This window comes from Toxotes jaculatrix, chromosome 16, assembly GCF_017976425.1.
Source record: "Toxotes jaculatrix isolate fToxJac2 chromosome 16, fToxJac2.pri, whole genome shotgun sequence".
NCBI lineage: Eukaryota > Metazoa > Chordata > Actinopteri > Toxotidae > Toxotes > Toxotes jaculatrix.
The window spans coordinates 19,255,087-19,278,358 of NC_054409.1; the positions used below are offsets into that span (position 1 = coordinate 19,255,087).

Here is a 23,272-nt window from a genome sequence, read left to right on the forward strand (position 1 = left end):
AAAAAGTCAAAATTTTTTTTGACCTCAAAATGTCATAAAAAACGTCATAGTATAATAAGACGTTTTTTTCGGCCAAAAAAAGTCAAAAAATTTTTTGACCTCAAAATGTCATAAAAAACGTCATAGTATAGTAAGGCGTCAAAATCGGACAAAAAAAGTAAAAAATTTTTTTGACCTCAAAATGTCATAAAAAACGTCATAGTATAGTAAGGCGTTTTTTTTTGGCCAAAAAAAGTCCAAATTTTTTTTGACCTCAAAATGTCATAAAAAACATCATAGTATAGTAAGGCGTCAAAATCGGCCAAAAAAAGTCAAAATTTTTTTTGACCTCAAAATGTCATAAAAAACGTCATAGTATAGTATGGCATTTTTTTCGGACAAAAAAGTCAACATTTTTTTTGACCTCAAAATGTCATAAAAAACGTCATAGTATAGTAAGGCGTCAAAATTGGACAAAAAATGTCAAAATTTTTTTTGACCTCAAAATGTCATAAAAAACGTCATAGTATAGTAAGGCGTCAAAATTGGACAAAAAAAGTCCAAAAAATTTTTTGACCTCAAAATGTCATAAAAAACGTCATAGTATAGTATGGCATTTTTTTCGGACAAAAAAAGTCAACATTTTTTTTGACCTCAAAATGTCATAAAAAACGTCATAGTATAGTAAGGCGTTAAAATTGGACAAAAAAAGTCAAAATATTTTTTGACCTCAAAATGTCATAAAAAACGGCATAGTATAGTAAGGCGTTTTTTTCGGACAAAAAAAGTCAAAATTTTGTTTGACCTCAAAATGTCATAAAAAACATCATAGTATAGTAAGGCGTCAAAATCGGCCAAAAAAAGTCAAAAATTTTTTTGACCTCAAAATGTCATAAAAAACATCATAGTATAGTAAGGCGTCAAAATTGGACAAAAAAAGTCAAAATATTTTTTGACCTCAAAATGTCATAAAAAACGTCATAGTATAGTAAGGTGTCAAAATTGGACAAAAACAGTCAAAAATTTTTTTGACCTCAAAATGTCATAAAAAACGTCATAGTATAGTAAGGCGTTTTTTTCGGCCAAAAAAAGTCAAAAATTTTTTTGACCTCAAAATGTCATAAAAAACGGCATAGTATAGTAAGGCGTCAAAATTGGCCAAAAACACTCAAAATTTTTTTTGACCTCAAAATGTCATAAAAAACGTCATAGTATAGTAAGGCGTCAAAATTGGACAAAAAAAGTCAAAAAAATTTTTGACCTCAAAATGTCATAAAAAACGTCATAGTATAGTATGGCTTTTTTTCGGACAAAAAAAGTCAACATTTTTTTTGACCTCAAAATGTCATAAAAAACGTCATAGTATAGTATGCCGTTTTTTTCCGCCAAAAAAAGTCAAAAAATTTTTTGACCTCAAAATGTCATAAAAAATGTCATAGTATAGTATGTCGTTTTTTTCAGCCATAAAAAGTCAAAAATTTTTTTGACCTCAAAATGTCATAAAAAACGTCATAGTATAGTAAGGCGTCAAAATTGGACAAAAAAAGTCAAAAAATTTTTTGACCTCACAATGTCATAAAAAACGTCATAGTATAGTATGGCATTTTTTTCGGACAAAAAAGTCAAAATTTTTTTTGACCTCAAAATGTCATAAAAAAACGTCATAGTATAGTAAGGCGTCAAAATTGGACAAAAAATGTCAAAATTTTTTTTGACCTCAAAATGTCATAAAAAACGTCATAGTATAGTAAGGCGTCAAAATTGGACAAAAAAAGTCAAAAAAAATTTTGACCTCAAAATGTCATAAAAAACGTCATAGTATAGTATGGCATTTTTTTCGGACAGAAAAAGTCAACATTTTTTTTGACCTCAAAATGTCATAAAAAACGTCATAGTATAGTAAGGCGTCAAAATTGGACAAAAAAAGTCAAAATATTTTTTGACCTCAAAATGTCATAAAAAACGTCATAGTATAGTAAGGCGTCAAAATTGGACAAAAACAGTCAAAATTTTTTTTGACCTCAAAATGTCATAAAAAACGTCATAGTATAGTAAGGTGTTTTTTTCGGCCAAAAAAAGTCAAAAATTTTTTTGACCTCAAAATGTCATAAAAAACGGCATAGTATAGTAAGGCGTTTTTTTCGGACAAAAAAAGTCCAAATTTTGTTTGACCTCAAAATGTCATAAAAAACATCATAGTATAGTAAGGCGTCAAAATCGGCCAAAAAAAGTCAAAATTTTTTTTGACCTCAAAATGTCATAAAAAACGTCATAGTATAGTAAGGCGTCAAAATCGGCCAAAAAAAGTCAAAAATTTTTTTGACCTCAAAATGTCATAAAAAACGGCATAGTATAGTAAGGCGTTTTTTTCGGACAAAAAAAGTCAAAATTTTGTTTGACCTCAAAATGTCATAAAAAACATCATAGTATAGTAAGGCGTCAAAATCGGCCAAAAAAAGTCAAAATTTTTTTTGACCTCAAAATGTCATAAAAAACGTCATAGTATAGTAAGGCGTCAAAATTGGACAAAAACACTCAAAATTTTTTTTGACCTCAAAATGTCATAAAAAACGTCATAGTATAGTAAGGCGTCAAAATTGGACAAAAACACTCAAAATTTTTTTTGACCTCAAAATGTCATAAAAAACGTCATAGTATAGTAAGGCGTCAAAATTGGACAAAAAAAGTCAAAAAAATTTTTGACCTCAAAATGTCATAAAAAACGTCATAGTATAGTATGGCTTTTTTTCGGACAAAAAAAGTCAACATTTTTTTTTACCTCAAAATGTCATAAAAAACGTCATAGTATAGTAAGGCGTCAAAATTGGACAAAAAAAGTCAAAAATTTTTTTTGACCTCAAAATGTCATAAAAAACGTCATAGTATAGTATGTCGTTTTTTTCGGCCAAAAAAAGTGAAAATTTTTTTTGACCTCAAAATGTCATAAAAAACGTCATAGTATAGTATGCCGTTTTTTTCCGCCAAAAAAAGTCAAAATTTTTTTTGACCTCAAAATGTCATAAAAAACGTCATAGTATAGTATGTCGTTTTTTTCGGCCAAAAAAAGTGAAAATTTTTTTTGACCTCAAAATGTCATAAAAAACGTCATAGTATAGTATGCCGTTTTTTTCCGCCAAAAAAAGACAAAATTTTTTTTGACCTCAAAATGTCATAAAAAATGTCATAGTATAGTATGTCGTTTTTTTCGGCCATAAAAAGTCAAAAAAATTTTTTGACCTCAAAATGTCATAAAAAACGTCATAGTATAGTAAGGCGTCAAAATTGGACAAAAAAAGTCAAAAAATTTTTTGACCTCACAATGTCATAAAAAACGTCATAGTATAGTATGGCATTTTTTTTGGACAAAAAAGTCAAAATTTTTTTTGACCTCAAAATGTCATAAAAAACGTCATAGTATAGTAAGGCGTCAAAATTGGACAAAAAATGTCAAAAAATTTTTTGACCTCAAAATGTCATAAAAAACGTCATAGTATAGTAAGGCGTCAAAATTGGACAAAAACACTCAAAATTTTTTTTGACCTCAAAATGTCATAAAAAACGTCATAGTATAGTAAGGCGTCAAAATTGGACAAAAACAGTCAAAATTTTTTTTGACCTCAAAATGTCATAAAAAACGTCATAGTATAGTAAGGTGTTTTTTTCGGCCAAAAAAAGTCAAAAATTTTTTTGACCTCAAAATGTCATAAAAAACGGCATAGTATAGTAAGGCGTCAAAATCGGCCAAAAAAAGTCAAAATTTTTTTTGACCTCAAAATGTCATAAAAAACGTCATAGTATAGTAAGGCGTCAAAATCGGCCAAAAAAAGTCAAAATTTTTTTTGACCTCAAAATGTCATAAAAAACGTCATAGTATAGTAAGGCGTCAAAATTGGACAAAAAAAGTCAAATTTTTTTTTTGACCTCAAAATGTCATAAAAAACGTCATAGTATAGTATGTCGTTTTTTTCGGCCAAAAAAAGTGAAAATTTTTTTTGACCTAAAAATGTCATAAAAAACGTCATAGTATAGTATGTCGTTTTTTTCGGCCAAAAAAAGTAAAAATTTTTTTTGACCTCAAAATGTCATAAAAAACATCATAGTATAGTAAGGCATCAAAATCGGCCAAAAAAAGTCACAATTTTTTTTGACCTCAAAATGTCATAAAAAACGTCATAGTATAGTATGTCGTTTTTTTCGGCCAAAAAAAGTCAAACATTTTTTTGACCTCAAAATGTCATAAAAAACGTCATAGTATGGTAAGGCGTCAAAATGTGCCAAAAAAGGTCAAAAAATTTTTTGACCTCAAAATGTCATAAAAAACGTCATAGTATAGTAAGGCGTCAAAATCGGCCAAAAAAAGTCAAAAATTTTTTTGACCTCAAAATGTCATAAAAAACGTCATAGTATAGTAAGGCGTTTTTTTCGGCCAAAAAAAGTCAACATTTTTTTTTACCTCAAAATGTCATAAAAAACGTCATAGTATAGTAAGGCGTCAAAATTGGACAAAAAAAGTCAAAATTTTTTTTGACCTCAAAATGTCATAAAAAACGTCATAGTATAGTATGTCGTTTTTTTGGGCCAAAAAAAGTCAAAATTTTTTTTGACCTCAAAATGTCATAAAAAACGTCATAGTATAGTATGTCGTTTTTTTCGGCCAAAAAAAGTCAAAATTTTTTTTGACCTCAAAATGTCATAAAAACATCATAGTATAGTATGTCATTTTTTCGGCCAAAAAAAGTCAAAATTTTTTTTGACCTCAAAATGTCATAAAAAACGTCATAGTATAGTAAGGCGTCAAAATCGGACAAAAAAAGTCACAATTTTTTTTTACCTCAAAATGTCATAAAAAACGTCATAGTATAGTATGTCGTTTTTTTCGGCCAAAAAAAGTCAAACATTTTTTTGACCTCAAAATGTCATAAAAAACGTCATAGTATAGTAAGGCGTCAAAATCGGACAAAAAAAGTCAAAAAAAATTTTGACCTCAGAATGTCATAAAAAACATCATAGTATAGTAAGGCGTTTTTTTCGGCCAAAAAAAGTCAAATTTTTTTTTGACCTCAAAATGTCATAAAAAACGTCATAGTATAGTAAGGCGTCAAAATGGGCCAAAAAAAGTCAAAAAAATTTTTGACCTCAAAATGTCATAAAAAACGTCATAGTATAGTAAGGCGTCAAAATCGGTCAAAAAAAGTCAAAATTTTTTTTTATCTCAAAATGTCATAAAAAACGTCATAGTATAGTAAGGCGTCAAAATCGGACAAAAAAAGTCAAAATTTTTTTTGACCTCAAAATGTCATAAAAAACGTCATAGTATAGTATGTCGTTTTTTTCCGGCCAAAAAAAGTAAAACATTTTTTTGACCTCAAAATGTCATAAAAAACGTCATAGTATAGTATGTCGTTTTTTTCGGCCAAAAAAAGTCAAAATTTTTTTAGACCTCAAAATGTCATAAAAAACGTCATAGTATAGTATGTCGTTTTTTTCGGCCAAAAAAGTCAAACATTTTTTTGACCTCAAAATGTCATAGAAAACGTCATAGTATAGTAAGGCGTCAAAATCGGACAAAAAAAGTCAAAATTTTTTTTGACCTCAAAATGTCATAAACGTCATAGTATAGTATGTCGTTTTTTTCGGCCATAAAAAGTCAAACATTTTTTTTTACCTCAAAATGTCATAAAAAACGTCATAGTATAATAAGGCGTCAAAATCGGACAAAAAAAGTCAAAATTTTTTTTGACCTCAAAATGTCATAAAAAACGTCATAGTATAGTAAGGCGTTTTTTTCGGCCAAAAAAAGTCAAAATTTTTTTTGACCTCAAAATGTCATAAAAAACGTCATAGTATAGTATGTCGTTTTTTTCGGCCAAAAAAAGTCAAAATTTTTTTTGACCTCAAAATGTCATAAAAAACGTCATAGTATAGTATGGCATTTTTTTCGGACAAAAAAAGTCAAAAATTTTTTTGACCTCAAAATGTCATAAAAAACGGAATAGTATAGTAAGGCGTTTTTTTCGGCCAAAAAAAAGTCAAAATTTTTTTTGACCTCAAAATGTCATAAAAAACGTCATAGTATAGTAAGGCGTCAAAATTGGACAAAAAAAGTCAAAAAATTTTTTGACCTCAAAATGTCATAAAAAACGTCATAGTATAGTATGCCGTTTTTTTCGGCCAAAAAAAGTCAACATTTTTTTTGACCTCAAAATGTCATAAAAAACGTCATAGTATAGTATGTCGTTTTTTTCGGCCAAAAAAAGTCAAAAATTTTTTTTACCTCAAAATGTCATAAAAAACGTCATAGTATAGTAATGCATCAAAATCGGCCAAAAAAAGTAAAAAATTTTTTTGACCTCAAAATGTCATAAAAAACGTCATAGTATAGTATGTCGTTTTTTTCGGCCAAAAAGAGTCAACATTTTTTTTTACCTCAAAATGTCATAAAAACATCATAGTATAGTATGTCGTTTTTTTCGGCCAAAAAAAGTCAACCTTTTTTTTGACCTCAAAATGTCATAAAAAACGTCATAGTATAGTAAGGCGTCAAAATCGGACAAAAAAAGTCACAATTTTTTTTGACCTCAAAATGTCATAAAAAACGTCATAGTATAGTATGTCGTTTTTTTCGGCCAAAAAAAGTCAAACATTTTTTTGACCTCAAAATGTCATAAAAAACGTCATAGTATGGTAAGGCGTCAAAATGGGCCAAAAAAGGTCAAAAAATTTTTTGACCTCAAAATGTCATAAAAAACGTCATAGTATAGTAAGGCGTCAAAATCGGTCAAAAAAAGTCAAAATTTTTTTTGACCTCAAAATGTCATAAAAAACGTCATAGTATAGTAAGGCGTTTTTTTCGGCCAAAAAAAGTCAAATTTTTTTTTGACCTCAAAATGTCATAAAAAATGTCATAGTATAGTAAGGCGTCAAAATATGCCCAAAAAAAGTCATACTTCAGTATGGTCTCAAAATGTCATTTAATAAAACAATATGAAGAGCCGCTTGGGAGCCGAAAGAGCCGGCTCTTTTTAGTGAGCCGAGCCAAAAGAGTTCTCTAAAAAGAGGAAGTTATTGTGAAGTTATATTGTGCAAGGAGCGAATTCTTGGTGCATTTGTTGTCAAAGGACTACGGTTAACATAGGACTATGGCAATCTTTGTTTTGATACACTATTATGTTAGTCCTAGAGCGAAAATTTTAAAATGCACTTGACTTATATGCACTTTGTGTTTTTATGAGAACATATTTAATTTTACAATCTTGTTTAAACTGATTTATTCTTTGAACGATTCACATTAATTTATATAATCGCAATGCCTTGCAATTTTTGTGAGGTTAGTACACAGTCATAGCCATAAATGCAATGGTACTAATAATTGGCATAATAATTTCTTTCGGTGTTTCGGTTTTCAGCCTTGGTTTTCTCATTTTCGGTTTTCGGTTTCGGCCAAGAATTTTCATTTCGGTACATCCCTAATAAATACTAAACTATTTCTGTATGGATGTATGATGAAGGTTCTCACTTGAGGAGCTCCACCGTTTCGGCAAACATAGTGTAGGAAGACATTGAAATCTGTGGATCTTTCTCCATGGCGATGCCACTCTCAACAAAGTACATGGCCGCATCCAGGTAATTGAAAGCTTTACTGAGCTTATCTGACTACAGAGAGACAAACAAATACGGTTTGGTTATTGTTTACCTGAAGTGCCATGTAGACTGCAGTGTATTTCAGAAAATAAATTCAAAACAAACAAATATAAAGAGAAACCTACCTCTGCATCTGCTTTGTGCTTCAGTCTTTTGGCCTCCTTTATGTAATGCTTCACTGGATACTGTCTGCAGGTGAAGGAGGCAGCATCGGATGAGTAACAATAATATACTAACAATTCAAAACACAGTTTAAGTTGTTGTAAATAAATGCTCAGTTCTAAATTAAAACTGGCAGCAATTTGATTAAAATCAGAGGAAATAATACTCTGAGTCTCTTGTGCAGTTATTTCCTTATTAATATGTAACTTGACGATTCCTGTTTTTTTTTGTACACGAGGAAAAAGGGAGAACGGGCTCATATTTTTTTAGCTTTTCCTTGTGAAAACATGGTTTAAAACGAGTAGTGTGACGCACATTTAGTCATAGTTTGAAAGGCACTGAACCTCTTAATTGTAGCTTTTAAGGACAGCAGCAGAGCTGTCCTAACATGTTGGGAGTTTCCATTACATAAGCGGCACCAAGTCTCACCAAAATTTACTGTCAGAGGAATTTGGTACACAACTAAAACCGAAACTCTGTCTTTTACAAATCTGACTCATCTGGAAAACAGAGGAGGTATTGCACTTTGTGGAGAAAACTCAGCTATGTCCATGGACCAGCAGGTTTTAAAGGAACACAAACACAAAAAAACAAAAAACACAACAGCTCCCCAGAAAGGAGTCTCACCTGTCCTCAAACTTGAGCAAGGGCCTGTTGATCGAAGCTTCCTTGTTGGACTGTGAAGATGATAGGACGGCGAGGCTGCTCTTTGGAGGCTTCTGCTGGAATTGCAGGGACAGATGTCAAATCTCATGTACTAACTGTCCTGAAAAAGCTTGTCTAGAGCAGTAAACCCTGCACTAGCTTAATATTCATAATGGAGGTGCTTATGTCTCAACAGTCACCTTTTCAGAGTGTGGGTGCTCTGTGTTTTTTGCACTCTTCTTCTTGTGCTTGCAGGACTCTTTGCTCTTTACAGCCTCTTTACTGGACTCCTTAGTCTCCCCAGTGCAGCGTTTGTGTAACTTTGAGTCTTTAGCAGAGTCTTTGAGTGTTGCAGGCTGCTGCAAACATACAGGATTTTTCTTGGCCTTCTTTCTCTCCCGGTCCTCTGCTGGATTGTTGGAACTTCTGTAGACAAGATCAGAGAGATTGTGTGATCTGACTGAACTGATTCATGCACAGACACAACAAAAAGACAATTCATTAAAAAAAGTAATGCTATCCCTGGTAAAAAGTATGGGATCGCTCTGCTTTAGAGGACCTACTCCAGTTTGACAGGAACATGAGCCGATGAGGTATTCTTGTTTTCCAGCTTCTGTTTCTTCCTGGGGAGAATTTTATTGTCTACCTCACCCTAGAAGACAACAAATCACACATTATTCTCAAAATAGCACTTGGTTGAGTAAACATATTCTGACTGGGACAGCCCTTGACACTCAGAATTCTCACATTGGGAGGTACGCTCTTTTTGCTGGTTTTGCCATGTTTGAGTGTGGCAGGAGCATCACTGCCACCTCCATCCTGATCTATAACCAGTGCTGATCTCTTTGCATTGCTGGGTGTCTCCTGGCGGTTGCCGGACATCTGGGGGACTCTTGAAAGCAGACTTAGATTGATCTTCACCAGCAGGGATTTAGGAGGCCTGTGGGGGTCCCGAGAACCCTTGGCTTTTTGCCCAGTCTTCTCTGAGTGCTTGTGGGTCGTTTTGTGAGGCTTACTGGTGCCCTTCTGGCAGGTGGTCTCTGCTTTGGGTTTGCTACAGTTGATTCTTAGTGGCGGGGCAGGAGACAACTGGTCTGGCTGAGCAGGACTCGGGGTGGGGCAGGAGCAGGGATTAGGATATCTCACACCACAAGATGGACAATGACCACACGGGACCAGTGTGACTTCAGGCTCTGATCTGGTCTTCCGCTTGTCAAGAGACGTGTGTTTAGAAGTCCTTTTGCTTTCTTGTTTACAGTCACTGCTGTCCTTGTTTTTTCTGCAATGTCTTGTTTTCGTCTTTACCTTGGGCCTATCTGTGAAACACTGATCTTTGTTTCTTGTGGCCACAACTTCCTGACACTTAACAGTGACAGCTGCTTCACTGTGTTCTGGGCAACCTTCCTTTGCTGGGTTTGAGGAGTGCGTGTTGCATGACAGTTTCCTGAAATCAGCGGAAAGGGATTTTTGGCTACTCTGCTGGTAACAGTTGTCCTGATGGTTTTCACTGCACTGCTGGGGTTTGGGAAGGTTGTCGCTGAGCTCTTTTTGGTGAGAAGAAAGCTGAGGCTTGGACTCCCTGGTGGGGTCGAGCGCCTCTGCACTGGAGTTCTTGGAGCTCTGAGTGGGCATGAGCTGTTTGTGAGTGGGACTCCCGGAGACATGAGTACCGCCTTGACTTTCAGTGCTCGAGCTCTGTTGGTTGGACCTGATCCAGTTCCCCAACTGCCAGTCACCATGGCTCACTGCTGGAGCATCAGGCTACAAAAAGACACAAATATTGCAATTGAAAGAAATGAGGAAGAGCAGAAACTCAGAGGATGCATGTTCATGAGTCTTTATTCAGTATTTATAGATCTACAAAGGGGACAAGGAGCTAATTACCTCAGTTTTAACTGAGCTGCTCACTGGAGGTTCAGGTGGCTCCTCTGTGGTGCTTTCACTGTCCGACTCTGATCTTGAGCTACTTTCTGAGTCGCTGGAGCTGGCAGACTCTACCCCGCTGGAATGTGCTGCTGCTTCAAATAAACTACAGCACACACACCACACACACACACACACACACACCACAATATTATTCATTATAATTAAATTATATATAACATTGTTACCTACATGCCAAGGGCTTGCTGAAAAACAGCACATTTGGCAAACATGAAAAAGAAACATTGGTCTCTTGGTTTCTGAAATTGATAATTAAAATTTTTTTTTCTCCTATCAAAAAATTTGTAACACCATTCTTCATTTACAATGTCTTCTTATTGTGTAACGTGCGAAATGCTCCCTTGTGAACTAGTTTAATTCACAGCAGACAGCCTGATCAGCTGATGAAGCCAGCCTGATAAAACTGTCATGTTTTGACATGACAGCAAACAAAAATGTCCTTCAGTGGAGCCAAGTCACTTACGATGAGGAGCTCTGCTGGTTAAGCTGGGAAGGATCTGTAGGAGGAGGAGGAGGAGGAAGAGGAGGAGAGGACTCATAGCTTTCTGAAAAGAAATAAACAAAAAAAAAAAAAAAGAACATAAGTGCACATCGCTCAACACTAAAGTGGGTCTAGCTCCCATAAACTTTTTAAACAACTACCTAACTAACCTCCTGCTAATAATAATCTGCAGTAAAAAGTGATCCTTCCTAATAGATTCAAAATTACAGAAGCATGTTTTACTTTAAGTGTAAAGTAAAAAGTAACGCAATTCAGTCTATCTCCCTGTTGTATGCTTCAGTTCAGTAGATTTGCAGTCTTTGATCAACACTCAATAACACAGAAGCCTTTTCCTAAAATGTTTCCTAAACTCTGCACCTGTTGCACAAAAACTGATTTTCTTGCTCAATTTAATTAAATAGAACAAACCACAGACACACACTTTTTTTTCCGCCATGCATTTGATTAGTCAATGCAGCTACAAAACTCACGGTTTAAACATTGGCAGGATTGTAAAAACTGGTAAAGCAGACAGTATCATTTGATATGAACTGAATTTACTTTATGAAAGTGTGATATTGCACTGAATGACCTTAGTTTGGCTTTTAAAGTTCATGTCTTATACTGTGGAAAACTTATAGTGGCCAATAAATTAACACATGAGGGTTTTTTCTGTACTATACATTACGAACTGTTTTTCTGGTCTCCAAGTATTTACTGTTTGTTTTTCTTGGTAAAACACAGATCCCCTGTGTGAATTTATTTTCTGGCAGGTACTTAAACAGCTGGGTGATTAGTAACAGATGCTGTGACTCATTCCCTAATGCCAGAAGCAGTGAAAGTCAACGGATAAATAACATGGGAAAGAAATGAAATAAGCACAGTGAGTGACGCATCAAACTAGCTATTGGTGACACACAAGCAAACAAAATACAAAGATTGATTGTAAATGAAGGAGAGTAAAATACATACAACAATTATACCCGAGCAAAAGAGAACAGAGCGCATTGAGAGTTCACTCTTCCTCTCTGCTACATGCCTGTCTCTTTCCCTTAGCTGGGGTTAATTTGAGATAAAATTGTAGGGTTGTTTCTCTCCTCTGGCATTTTGTGGTCAGTTCACAGAATAGGGCACAGTGGCTGAACAAGTTGCCATAGAAACATTACTCTGAAGAGGGAAAAATACACAGGGCAGAGACTATCAGAGAGTATTAAAAGTTGAAGAGAAGAGAGAGAGGAGAAGAGAAGGTGATATTTAGGTCACACCAACTTTCACGGATGATGATTAAACCTTCAAGTTCATCTACAGGCTGTAGAGCACATGTTTCATAATGACAGATTAATCTGCCTGCTGCCAGCATCTACAGACATAACAGAGTCTGGTTGAGCCCTGGTTCACATTCAGTGTTGATTTTCCATGATAGAACAACAATCATCTATCACTTCTACCTAACAATTCTTTCTGAATATATTTCCCTTCCTTCCGTCATTACTCACTTTGTCCTGGGCATGAAGACACATGCTCTGCTTCCTGTGAAGACAGAAAAAAAATAGCACAAACTTTAATCTCAGTCATACATTCGCTTGATTTAGGTTTTTACATGTACATCTACATTTAAATTAAACTGATAACCTGTTTAATAACTGGTACTCCAAGTGCACATCAATCAAAGTTAAGTCAAAAGTCAAAGTTTCAAATTTGATTTTAGGCTGGAGAAATATCAGTATGTCCAAAACTGAAACTGTAAAATTTTTAAAATAAGGATCAGCAGAAACATCATTGGTGCACAATGAGTATCTGCAGCAAATGTAATTAAAGTTCAGTAGTGTGCATTTGTTGCGATGCTGACAGGTTGACCTGAGGTTGACATAAGCAGAAGGCTCCCTGAGGGACAGACAGGGAAAAGGTTCATCTTTTGGAAGCATGAATGTACTCAGCATATTATCTGATAATGAGGAAGGCCACTGCACAGCTGCAGAGTTTCTAGCACACAAGAGCCTACAGGCAACTATCAGTGAGTATTCCTCCACCACACCACAAAAAACAGATACTGTCTGGCAGCCAGTCATTTTGAAAAAACCCACTTGAGCCTGGAGTTTATCGAACCATGGCATTAGTTATAGCTGAAATAATAAAAATACTTTTCAGTGTTTATGTGATTAGTAGAACTACAGAACCCTCCTTCTATGTAAATTAATGAGCATAAAATAAAGATGGATTTCAATTCTCAACCTTTAAGCTCTTACCTTGGCTGAGAATGGAGACTTGGAGGGTTCATCTGTGCTGGGTGTTCGTATAGCTGTCAGGAGAGGTGGCCATGAGTGGGTCATTTCCTGTGGAGGGGAATAAAACGACAGTGATATGTGTTAGAAACCTACCAGCATATCCCAACTACAAGACAGGAAGCTCTCTATCCCGCTGCATCTCATTGGAGCATTTCCTAAAGTGTGAAAACAAAAACCGAAAAGCTCCAGACATACTAATGCCATATGTATTTCAGCTATAGTATGGAGCACATAATAGTTCCTTTTCTCTGAAACTTGAAGATCCAGAGGCAACCGAATGAGAAGCTCACATTTAACATTTAAATTAAAACTTATCCTCTTTGTTGCCATACAAGCCAAACCGGTTCTATCATCTCCACACAAATGTCATGTTTCATAAGCAAATATTTCAAGGGTTTGATGAGAACTGTTTAAAAAAAAAGAAAAAGAAAAAAAAAGCTGTGTTGTTAATCCTATGGACAAAACAAAGGTCCTTCAAAGATAAAATGAACATCACAACCAGACATCCAACTTCAGCACTAGTGGGCAGAATATCATCACAATCCAGCACTAATAAGACTCAATGTCTTCAATGAGCTATGGCAGACAAAGCTTGTGTGGGGGGTTGATGCTGTTGAGGAATGAGAACGATACAGGACAAAGCAGCATCAAGCAAAGTCTGAGACCACTGAACACCCACCACCACAACCACCAACACCCAAGTGAATGGGAAAGTGGTCTCAGACTTTTGGAAATCACTGTTTATAAGTGAAGGCTATGCCACTAGATGATTTTAAAGTCTATCTAGGAAAATTATAAATACATTACACAGGTCTTCAAATTATTCAGGGAATAACTAAGGAACAGAAATGTTATTTTTGTAAGTATGTCAGAATACTGAACACTCTTAAAGTTCATAACATTTTCCTTCTTTCCCCAAGACACGATCATTGGGGACTCAGTGGAGTTGTGTGAGGTAAGTAAACAATTCAAAACACACAGAAAAGCACTGATAAAGAAATACTGTAGACTATTGTAAGAAAGCTAAAGAAGTTAGCTTATCAGCAGTTGCTCAAAAACATAGGGTTGTTGAGCAACTAGAAACATGTGACTCAACAACCCAGAGAGAGGGTGAAAATTTATTTGAAACTATTTCATCGCAAAGAGGACTCTTTCTGAACCCACCATATCTCAGCTAGGTTTAGGGTTATGTTTTATATTCATGCTTTTTTGGAAAATTGATAATTTCTGCACAAGTAAAATTTGCACGTGCATTTCAAGAGCTTTTTTCCCATTTAAATGCAATGAGGATATAGAAAATACATGCCTTTATTTGAGTGCACATGTACATGTGAATGCCGAATATTTGTGTAAACAACAAGGAGTTTTGAACTGAAATGCAAGGCGTAATTACGTCCTTGCCATAACTGCAATATTATGACAGGAAAACACGAAACAAACCAAAAAAAGTTAATCGTAAATTAAAACTTAAACAGCAGGACTTACCCTTAAGATGTCCTCAACACACTGAGCTTCATTTGTCCTTGCCTATAGGAAGTAAAGGAATAATTATAAGTATCTGAAATTAAAGTGAAAAATGTGCATTCAATTCTAAAATTACATTAGATTTCTCACTTCTTGTTGTACACTGCAACTAGACCTCATACCCCCTTATCTATCTATGATAAATGGCACTGCCAGTTGTATTACAAGAGCTGTCATTTAGCCTAAAACCTAAACCTAAAACCTAACTTTTAGCCATATGGCTAAACATCTGTAGCTATAATTTGTAGGGGACTGAAAATACGTACAGTATACCAAAACCCCAGATTAGCATAAGATGTTAAGACAACTTATTTTTTCTGGCAATTATCAAAAATGTCCACTTTCATCTTTGTCTCTGTCCAGAGAAGAGAGAAAAAAACAAAAAACAAAACACCGAACCTTAATAAAATGGAATGGGCAAAACATGAGAAACATCTGTCAGTATAATGCGGTCTTGTACTACATCTCCACTCACTCCAGCCTCAAACAGCAGAGGAGTGACGCAATACCCCGTATCAGGCAGCAACATAGGCCGACCTCAACATCAGATAAATGCTGTGTATGAATGAGCCAACAGCCTGCATTTCAGTTTGTTTTCAGACCTCTCTTTGAGTTTTTCCTTCTGAATGGACAGTGTTTGAGATAAGGTCAGAGTGAATGGGCCCCCAGAGCAGTTATGTAAGTTGGTGACAAAGCTCATTTATTGTTCTGCTGAGCCCAGGGGTGAAGGTATCAGAGGCATCTGAGGTCACACACACACACAAACATAAAACATAAATGACAAGCTGCTTGCTACATACACCACGTTATGCACCTGAGCAACACATGAGACTATGGGCTCAAAAAATGCATGGTGGACTACAACATATTCACAGGAAACATTAATGTATTGATATTAATAGTACAGTGAGGTCGCCTTAAAGTGTAAAACTACAACACTTGTGCTTCTTGTAACATGTAATTACAAAATGCTGCCATGTTTTCTATCATGTTGTTTTGTTTTGCGAAACGTCTTCTGCACTCCAGGGCCACCGTAGTGCAGAACTCCGGAGCGGGATTATTCTACTTGCTTACGCAAACAAAATCTGCTCAGTATCACTTAACATTTTCACTGGTCACACCAGTCCAACTGTAATCTAGAAGCCTGATTGACATTTTGTCTCTGCTGTGTTTGCACAGGGAAGTTTGCTCTCTGACCCAAAACAGCTTTAGATTGACCAGTGTTGGGGAAAAAACAAGTTACTGTAAACACATTACTTCTCCTCCTCGTGCTGTGTTGTGTCATACTCTCAATGATCTGGAGATCGAAGAACTATATATATATATATATATATATATATGCACACAGCAAAAGGTTCACGTATGACCCAGTGCAGATGTGGAACTTAACTCAGGAGTGGAATACAAATAGGGGAATGAGTCACTGCCTAGTTATCCTGCACTGGATTATTCCCAGCAGTGAAAACAGCAGCACATTCAACACTGCTGTACTGCTGCAGAAGGATAAAGAGGGGAGGGGGTGTGGAGAGCTGCAGGTGCAAGGGTTGTGTGTGTGTGTGTGTGTTTATGTGTGACAGAGAACAGATGAATAGAGTTGAACTGGAGTTCAGCCAAATTCTTCCAAACAAAGACAGTCCAAGGCCTTTTTAAACGCCTGAACAGTCAAGCAGAAACATCAAAACTATGAAGAGGTTTCAGAGAACATCCTGAGATCAGGAGACGCACAATCCTCTCAGCCCATAACACAGTATATTCAAAGCCCAGACTGGAGTGCTGGAAAATAATCAGTGGGACTTCCCTTGTTCTACCACCTTCCCCACAGCCCCTGGAAGCACCACACAGGAGGTTCAGTAGTGAGTGATACATCACAATCATGTACAGTGCATCACAATATCTAAGTCACTTAATCGGCAGGTTTACTCCAACAACAGCTAAATTATTTTCTCCAAAAAGCAGGATTAACTTATATACTCTATAGTACAGTAAACAGGAAATACTATGCTTCATGTCCTACCTTTATATCTCACAGTGTGGTGCTGTTTAAATAGCTGGTTGTATCTGAACTAAAAGCCAAAATAAAACAGAAACCTTCAGGTTTGTAACTCAAAAACTTATTCACAGGAACACAATTTCCCTCAAGCCCAAGACAGTTGTGGGTTTAATATCATCAGCCTAACATGTGCCTGTCGAGTGGCCATGGCTAGCCCAGAAGTGGACTTTGTCTCTCATTATGACCCTCTTGCGACAGCTTAGCTTAGCATAAAGACTGGAAACAGGTGAAAACGGCTAACCTGGCTCTGTGCAAACATAACAAAACCCAACTACCAACACCTTTAAAACCCACTAATTAATTTTGTTGTTTCCAGTCTTTCTGCCAAGCTAAGCTAACTGGATGCTGATGGTAGGTTTGTATTTACTATGTAGACATAAGAGTGGTATCAATCTTCTCATCTAACTCACAATAAAAAAATTAATAAGCATTATCCCTCAAATTACAGGAATTTAAATTATTCCTTTAAAATATTTTGTCATTAGTGTATCTAATTACTATTAATGACTGCTGCCTTCTCTTATAATGATATGACAGTACATTAGAGTTATGAGATCTAAGATAATATACTCACTTCCAAAAACTGTGGCAGTTTCTTCATTTTTCCCGGGTTAGATTTGCTGATTAACTCTGGTAATGGTACATATGGCTCTGGTGAAGGCTTCAGCTCAGGTGACTCACTGACCACCTGATCCTGACCATCCATGGGCCGCACATAGGCTGTTGGCTTCTGGGTCATGACTATGCTGGGCTGTTTAGACGACAGGAGTGGAGGGAAGGTCTGGGAGGGTAGTGAATTAGTCTTGGAGACTTGAGGCAGAGATGCATCTTTAGGAGACTGCTTTATGTTCAATGTGGAAACGTCCATATTGCTGGCAGAGACAGAGGGGTGATCCAAGGACTCTTGAACCTGTTGTCTATCAAAGGTGTCCTTAGTGTCCATGTTATCATGGTTGCTGGAATGTAGGAAGGGTAGCGGCTTTGCATCAGGAGACTGAGCAGACATTTCCTGGGGAAGGCTGACACACTCCCTGAGATCTGAGAAGGCCTCACTCTTCTTTTGTTGATGTGCTGAGTGTCCGGGCTGACTGCCCTGAGAGTGGTTCAAGGAAGCTTTTGAGAAAGTGGATGAATGTCCATGTTGGTTAGGAGGAGAAGCAGCAGACGTCCTCGTGGGCTGAGAGGAGTAACTGTTACTGGAGGGGCATTTCTGGTTTTGGGTCGAAATGTGATGGACCTGGTTGTGGAATGGAGTTTTGGTTGACTTATCTGAGTTTGTCTGACCCTGATCTGACTGTGAGAAGGTTACATGAGTAGGAATGGGTGAAGGCTCGACGGTAAGGGGACAGGGATTATTCACATCTTCGTAACGGCCCAGCATCCTCTGGATTCGATTGGAAAGCTCATCCCCTTTGTTTGTCTACAAAAAAGAAGGGGTACACATTTAGCTGTGTTAAAAATGGACAGACATTTCAGCTTACAAAACCATCTTTTTTTTTTTTAAAGCATAATTACACTGAACCAAATTTAGCCCCTGGTTGTAAGCAAACAAGTAACACTGGTGATAATGACAGTACATTTTAAGAAACACTCACGCCCTCACTCAGGACTTTTATTTCTCTAAAATTCATCCATTGACAGAAAAATTTGATCGCATGTCTCTGAAAATTGTTTCCCTGATTGACTGCACATTATCTATAAGCACCATACAGATCATAACCAAACAGAGTGTCAAACGCATATTTTACAAGTACTTTACAAGTAATTGAAAAAAACAAAAAAAATAAGTCCAAGATAAGCTTGATTTACCTTATATGGTTCCCCAAAGAGTGGCACATTCTCAGGGTTGAGTTCTTTGGCTTGGCTGGTTTCTTGGTTCCTCTGTTCCCATGCTCGGAGGCGGAGAAGGTTCCTGTCTTCATTGTGTACACTGTAAAACATTGCAAAGATAGAAAGCACTCAAACGAAAATTGGATTTGCGTGTTTATCATTTCCACTTTAAGTCTAAATACAGTTACCTAGTTAAATGCCAGAGGCAGTGAAACAGTAGGTGTCTTACACTAAGACCAATGACATGCTCTATAGCCCTGTGATTGTAACTGCAATAAACCCTGTTCCTTACATCTGTATTTTGTATTTGTTTGAGATTTTCTCTGATTTTACACCCCCAGAATAATGAATGTGACTAATCCAGACTGCAAATTAATGGCATCTTTATCCCAGACTTATCTACCCGAGGGGCAGAGCAGCAGTGTCTAATGGGAGAAAACAGAACCCATCATATCTACAGACAAGTGTAATTAGACTCACAGATGCCATGAGGATTCACCACAACATTCACATCTGTTCACTCTAGTCCCCAAAGATGACATGCAGCCCATACAGACATCAAATGGATAATTATGACTACTAGCCCTGATATGATGCCAACAGCAAAAAGAAATTGGTTACTCTAGTAAATTATATTTTAGAACGACAGCTGGCCCCATGGGCTCAGACCCTGTTTAATACTTTAAATATACTAAAGTGAACTGAGCACTTAATCTACATTTGGAAATTTTGTGATTTTCCTCCCAAAATAAAGTGTTGATCATCCTCGCTGACAGCAACCCCAATGGGATGCTGCCATGGCAACACAGATTTGGGACCAAGCCAAACAGATGAGCACTCACTCATTAATGTAGCAGAGAGACTGGACAAACTACAAGGACAGCACAAACTGGCAGTGCCCAGTCACAGGCCCTAAATCTGTATCACCCAGGGGATAAAGAAACACACTGTGTCGGTGTTAAACTTACAGAGGAGTCTTCCAAAATAAACATGAAATAAAAGTTTCATTGGTGACTGTAAATGTTGATGATGCATAAGAACACCTTTCACAAATAATTAGAAACACTCACATCAACCAGTGATTTGATCTTAATATTGGGCAACTTATAATAATTACTTAAATCTGCAAAAACAATGTATTTAATAGTACCAGGATTCACTCAATAAATTTAAGGTTTTTTGTTTGTTTTATTTATTTATTTTTAGAAATTTTAAATACCACATAACCACATGTAATTTAATATATTCTGCATGGTCAAAAAACACTGGCAATAAAGCTTATAATTATTTTTTAATTATGAATTCAAAACTGTGGCTAGCAACTGCAACATTGCTCTGATGGCCATGAATGAAACCCCACAATAAGGGATTAAACAGCTTCCTGCAGAGAAATCCACTGTCAAAGCAAAGCCACTTTTAATTTAGAAGTGTATAACTTCTCCTGACAGTCCACAGTCACATACCAAAAAAACCCCAAAACCTAATGTTACTGTATACAACATGAAATTTAAGACTTTTTGATACCTTCTAAGGCCTTTTTTTGAGGGAAGTAAATTAATTTATAAGACTTGAAGAGCTGCAGATACCCTAACTATCTTCAACGTACCAATTTACCTCTTACTGACAAAACATCAGAAACTGATTGATCATGGAATAAAAAGGTGAAATGACAACCTGACCACATCACAGAACAAACTACAAGAAAGCAGCACTGATACTGAAACAACCAAACCCGAGCAGAAGAAGTAGAAACTCCCCACCCTGGGAGGCAAAGTATTCCTGCATTTTTGACAGACGCAAATTATACCAAAAATCCGGCACAGTGCCATTCCATCAGAGGAAAAAAAAAAAAACACACAACAAGTTTGCTTATTCAAGAAAACACAACATTTAGAAAAACAGTTTGTTACGCAGTGAAATTCAAAGCAGCATGAGAAGGCAGCCACAAAATCTGAAGAGACAAAGCAGAACAGGCACACCCACAACAGGGCAGACTTTAACACAACTTCAGAATATGACTCTAGTCAATCAAGACATGCTGTCAAACCTTTCACACATAGCTGTGCAGCACATGATTGCTAAGTAACTTGATTTACACTTGATTACACTCCAATACACATTTGCAACTTTCAGTAGAGTGCAACAAAACTGACAACAAAAAGGCCCCCAAGTAACAAATAACCTTTAAGGACGTATTTTATTTTAAGACTGTCAACAAACGCGGCCACGCTCTGTTACAGATGCACAGAAACCTACAGACTTCGACAGTGTCGCAGAGAGGAGGTGAGGGAGCGACTCTGTTTCACTAATGCCTCTTAGACAATGACATGACTCCTGAGGGCCACCAAAGACAGACAGGCAAGCTGTGACAGTACAATGCTTCATAAGGTGCTTTCTATTTATATTATAGGCAACAGTAAATCTTTAACCAGCTACAGTATTGATGTTTAAGTTTTTCTTTAAAAGGCAGAAGCATTTTTTTGCTCCCCACCAGTGGCAATAAGCTAACAGCCAACAATTAAACAAAGCTTATCAATATGAGAGTTAAAATTAATATTAAAATTACAGACAATCTAATGGTGGATGTTCACTGACGATACTAAAAAGTTGTGGAAACATTATGGTAGGGAAAATGGTAACTGGCATTTCTGTCATCAGTTATGTTTGCTGATATCATGGTGCCAAACGTGTTTGACTAAACCTTACTATTATGTTTTCCATTAATCATTTTAGCCTATGAAACATTCAAAATAAATGAATAAATTGTAGAAAAATCTCTCTTTAAATAGAATTGACTAAAGTTGTCCTTTCAACATCTTCCCCTCACTGACAATGCAGGCCAGTAAAAGACAGTATTACTTAGAAAAGGAGTAAATGAAACTGAGAATGAATGTAAACGTTTCTGTCAACATATAAAGTGAAATGCATGAGAAACCAAAAACAAAAACAACCACCATTTATCAAAAATCAATATTCTACTTCTATTTCTATTGAAATCTTTAACAATTCAAAAGTCACTTTTTATTTAGTCTGCAATAGATGACCACTCTCTATCCAGTCTTTATCTGCTGTAATCCCCATTTTGCTCGGCCCACCTGGCTAGACAGCCATCTGAATTAAAGCTGCAATGATTAGTTGATTTTCGGTGAACAGAATATTAATCTGCTTCTATTTTCACAATCAATCAATCAATCAATCAATCATATTTGTCTTTTTTTTTTTTTAGACAAAACTTTATAGAAAAAATTATTAACTGATAATGAAAAGTCGCTAGTTGCAACCTTAATTATATTAGTAAATGAGAATTTCGTTGAACATAATTGTGAATTAAAACTGCTATATCCCAACTTACGTGCTGATGTTACTGGGTGGGTGATTTGAGGCTCCTTCTCAGTCACCATGTCCTGTCTTTTTTGGGTGATTTGACAAGAATATCGAGTGAAATGAACGTTAACCAGTCACCCAGTCCCTAACTACTGAGTCCAACCCTGAGTCCCGCTGCTATCCAACTAAATCCAAGTTAGTCAAACACGACGGATGAGGCTTTCACAGAAATTAATGTGCAGGGAGCCGCGACGTTTCCTTTAAAACCAAACATGTAAACTTTAATTCACGGGGGAAAAAAAAAGAAAAATATGTGGTGTAAACAGAGCAGCCCCGATGCCCAGCTGGTAAAAATCACACCAGCCTGCTCTTTCCAGCTGATTCCACCTCTTCCTCGAACTGCTTATCAAGCTAAAGCCCTGCCAGTCAGTTTTACATTAACCGCAGAAAATCACCACACCCAGACCGCCTTACTTCTCATACTTTCACCGACTTTCATGGCAAAACTTTACTTTGAGACGGTGTCAAGTGCACTGCCAGCGTGCAGGCTAAACCATTTCTGCCTAATTAACAGTAGTTACCCAGACGGGATGAGAAAGCTAGAGCCCAGCTGCTAGCAGCTAGCCGCGGCTGTGTCTGCCTACCTTGGCTGAGATGCCATGGTGCGCCTCTCACCGCCACCAAAGTTGGCTGTCATGTGTTTCTGACAGTCCTCACCGAGGTGCTCTTCTCGCTGGGTCACATGGTTTAACGCTGGAGATAATTTTATTTCATTTAAATCACTGTCAGGCTGCCGTTGTTTGATAGTTGTCTGCTAACCGTGCGCGTTTGGGTCGTCCACTCTCTGCCTACTGGATTGTTCTACTCCACTCAGCCATCCGGGGACCAAGCTCAGATTTATACAGCCAATACAGCACGAACTTGTCAGAAAACACGTCTAGAGCAGTTCTGTCACTACCGAAAGCGCAAATATTACGTACATATGGCGAATGAGTCTATTAAAATCTATTCTATTCACTATTTTCTCTTCGTTACCACAGTTTGGCCAAACTTTGCACATTTACCCCTGCGTGACAGACATGGTACAGTCACCTGTGTTTACATGGGTTTTCACCACAGAGTGGTGTTATGAGTCCTGGTTAAAGTTTTGGCTGTTTGATGCATGACAGCAGAGTTTAAGGCTAAAGCGTGTTTGCAAATAATCATGTGAAGAAAAAACAGCAAAAAAACAGCTTTGTCATCCAAAACAAAAGAGGATTATCAATAGAGCACATTTACATTACAGGTAGTCACCTGTGTTCTTTCTTTCTTTAAAGCCAGTGCCAGTGTATGTTCTTATGGTCTGCACAGTTGCTTGAGAGACAAAATCATTTTATTCCACTGACAGTTCACTAGGGAAAAAAAATC

The 23,272-nt window shown here is 36.5% G+C and overlaps 1 protein-coding gene across 3 annotated transcripts in view; it reads right to left on the bottom strand.

The window, feature by feature from the left end:
* The window catches only part of aff1 (AF4/FMR2 family, member 1), a 35,575-nt gene extending 12,877 nt beyond the window's left edge, over nt 1-22,698 (bottom strand). For 2 of the 3 annotated variants that reach the window (XR_005895479.1, XM_041058871.1), the window contains exons 1-14: nt 22,510-22,698; nt 18,521-18,641; nt 17,286-18,131; nt 14,623-14,664; nt 13,099-13,185; nt 12,349-12,382; nt 10,835-10,916; nt 10,312-10,456; nt 9,175-10,188; nt 8,991-9,079; nt 8,628-8,853; nt 8,410-8,504; nt 7,746-7,809; nt 7,496-7,632 (exon numbers count right to left, since the gene is read on the bottom strand). Coding sequence is in view for 1 of the 3 variants with exons in the window: in XM_041058871.1 (XP_040914805.1) it covers nt 7,496-7,632; nt 7,746-7,809; nt 8,410-8,504; nt 8,628-8,853; nt 8,991-9,079; nt 9,175-10,188; nt 10,312-10,456; nt 10,835-10,916; nt 12,349-12,382; nt 13,099-13,185; nt 14,623-14,664; nt 17,286-18,131; nt 18,521-18,641; nt 22,510-22,562 (3,035 nt within the window). In the remaining 2 variants the exon portion in view is untranslated. The remainder of the gene's footprint in view (nt 1-7,495; nt 7,633-7,745; nt 7,810-8,409; nt 8,505-8,627; nt 8,854-8,990; nt 9,080-9,174; nt 10,189-10,311; nt 10,457-10,834; nt 10,917-12,348; nt 12,383-13,098; nt 13,186-14,622; nt 14,665-17,285; nt 18,132-18,520; nt 18,642-22,509) is intronic. The other variant, XR_005895480.1, reaches the window with a different exon arrangement.
* Nucleotides 22,699-23,272: the final 574 nt, after the last annotated feature.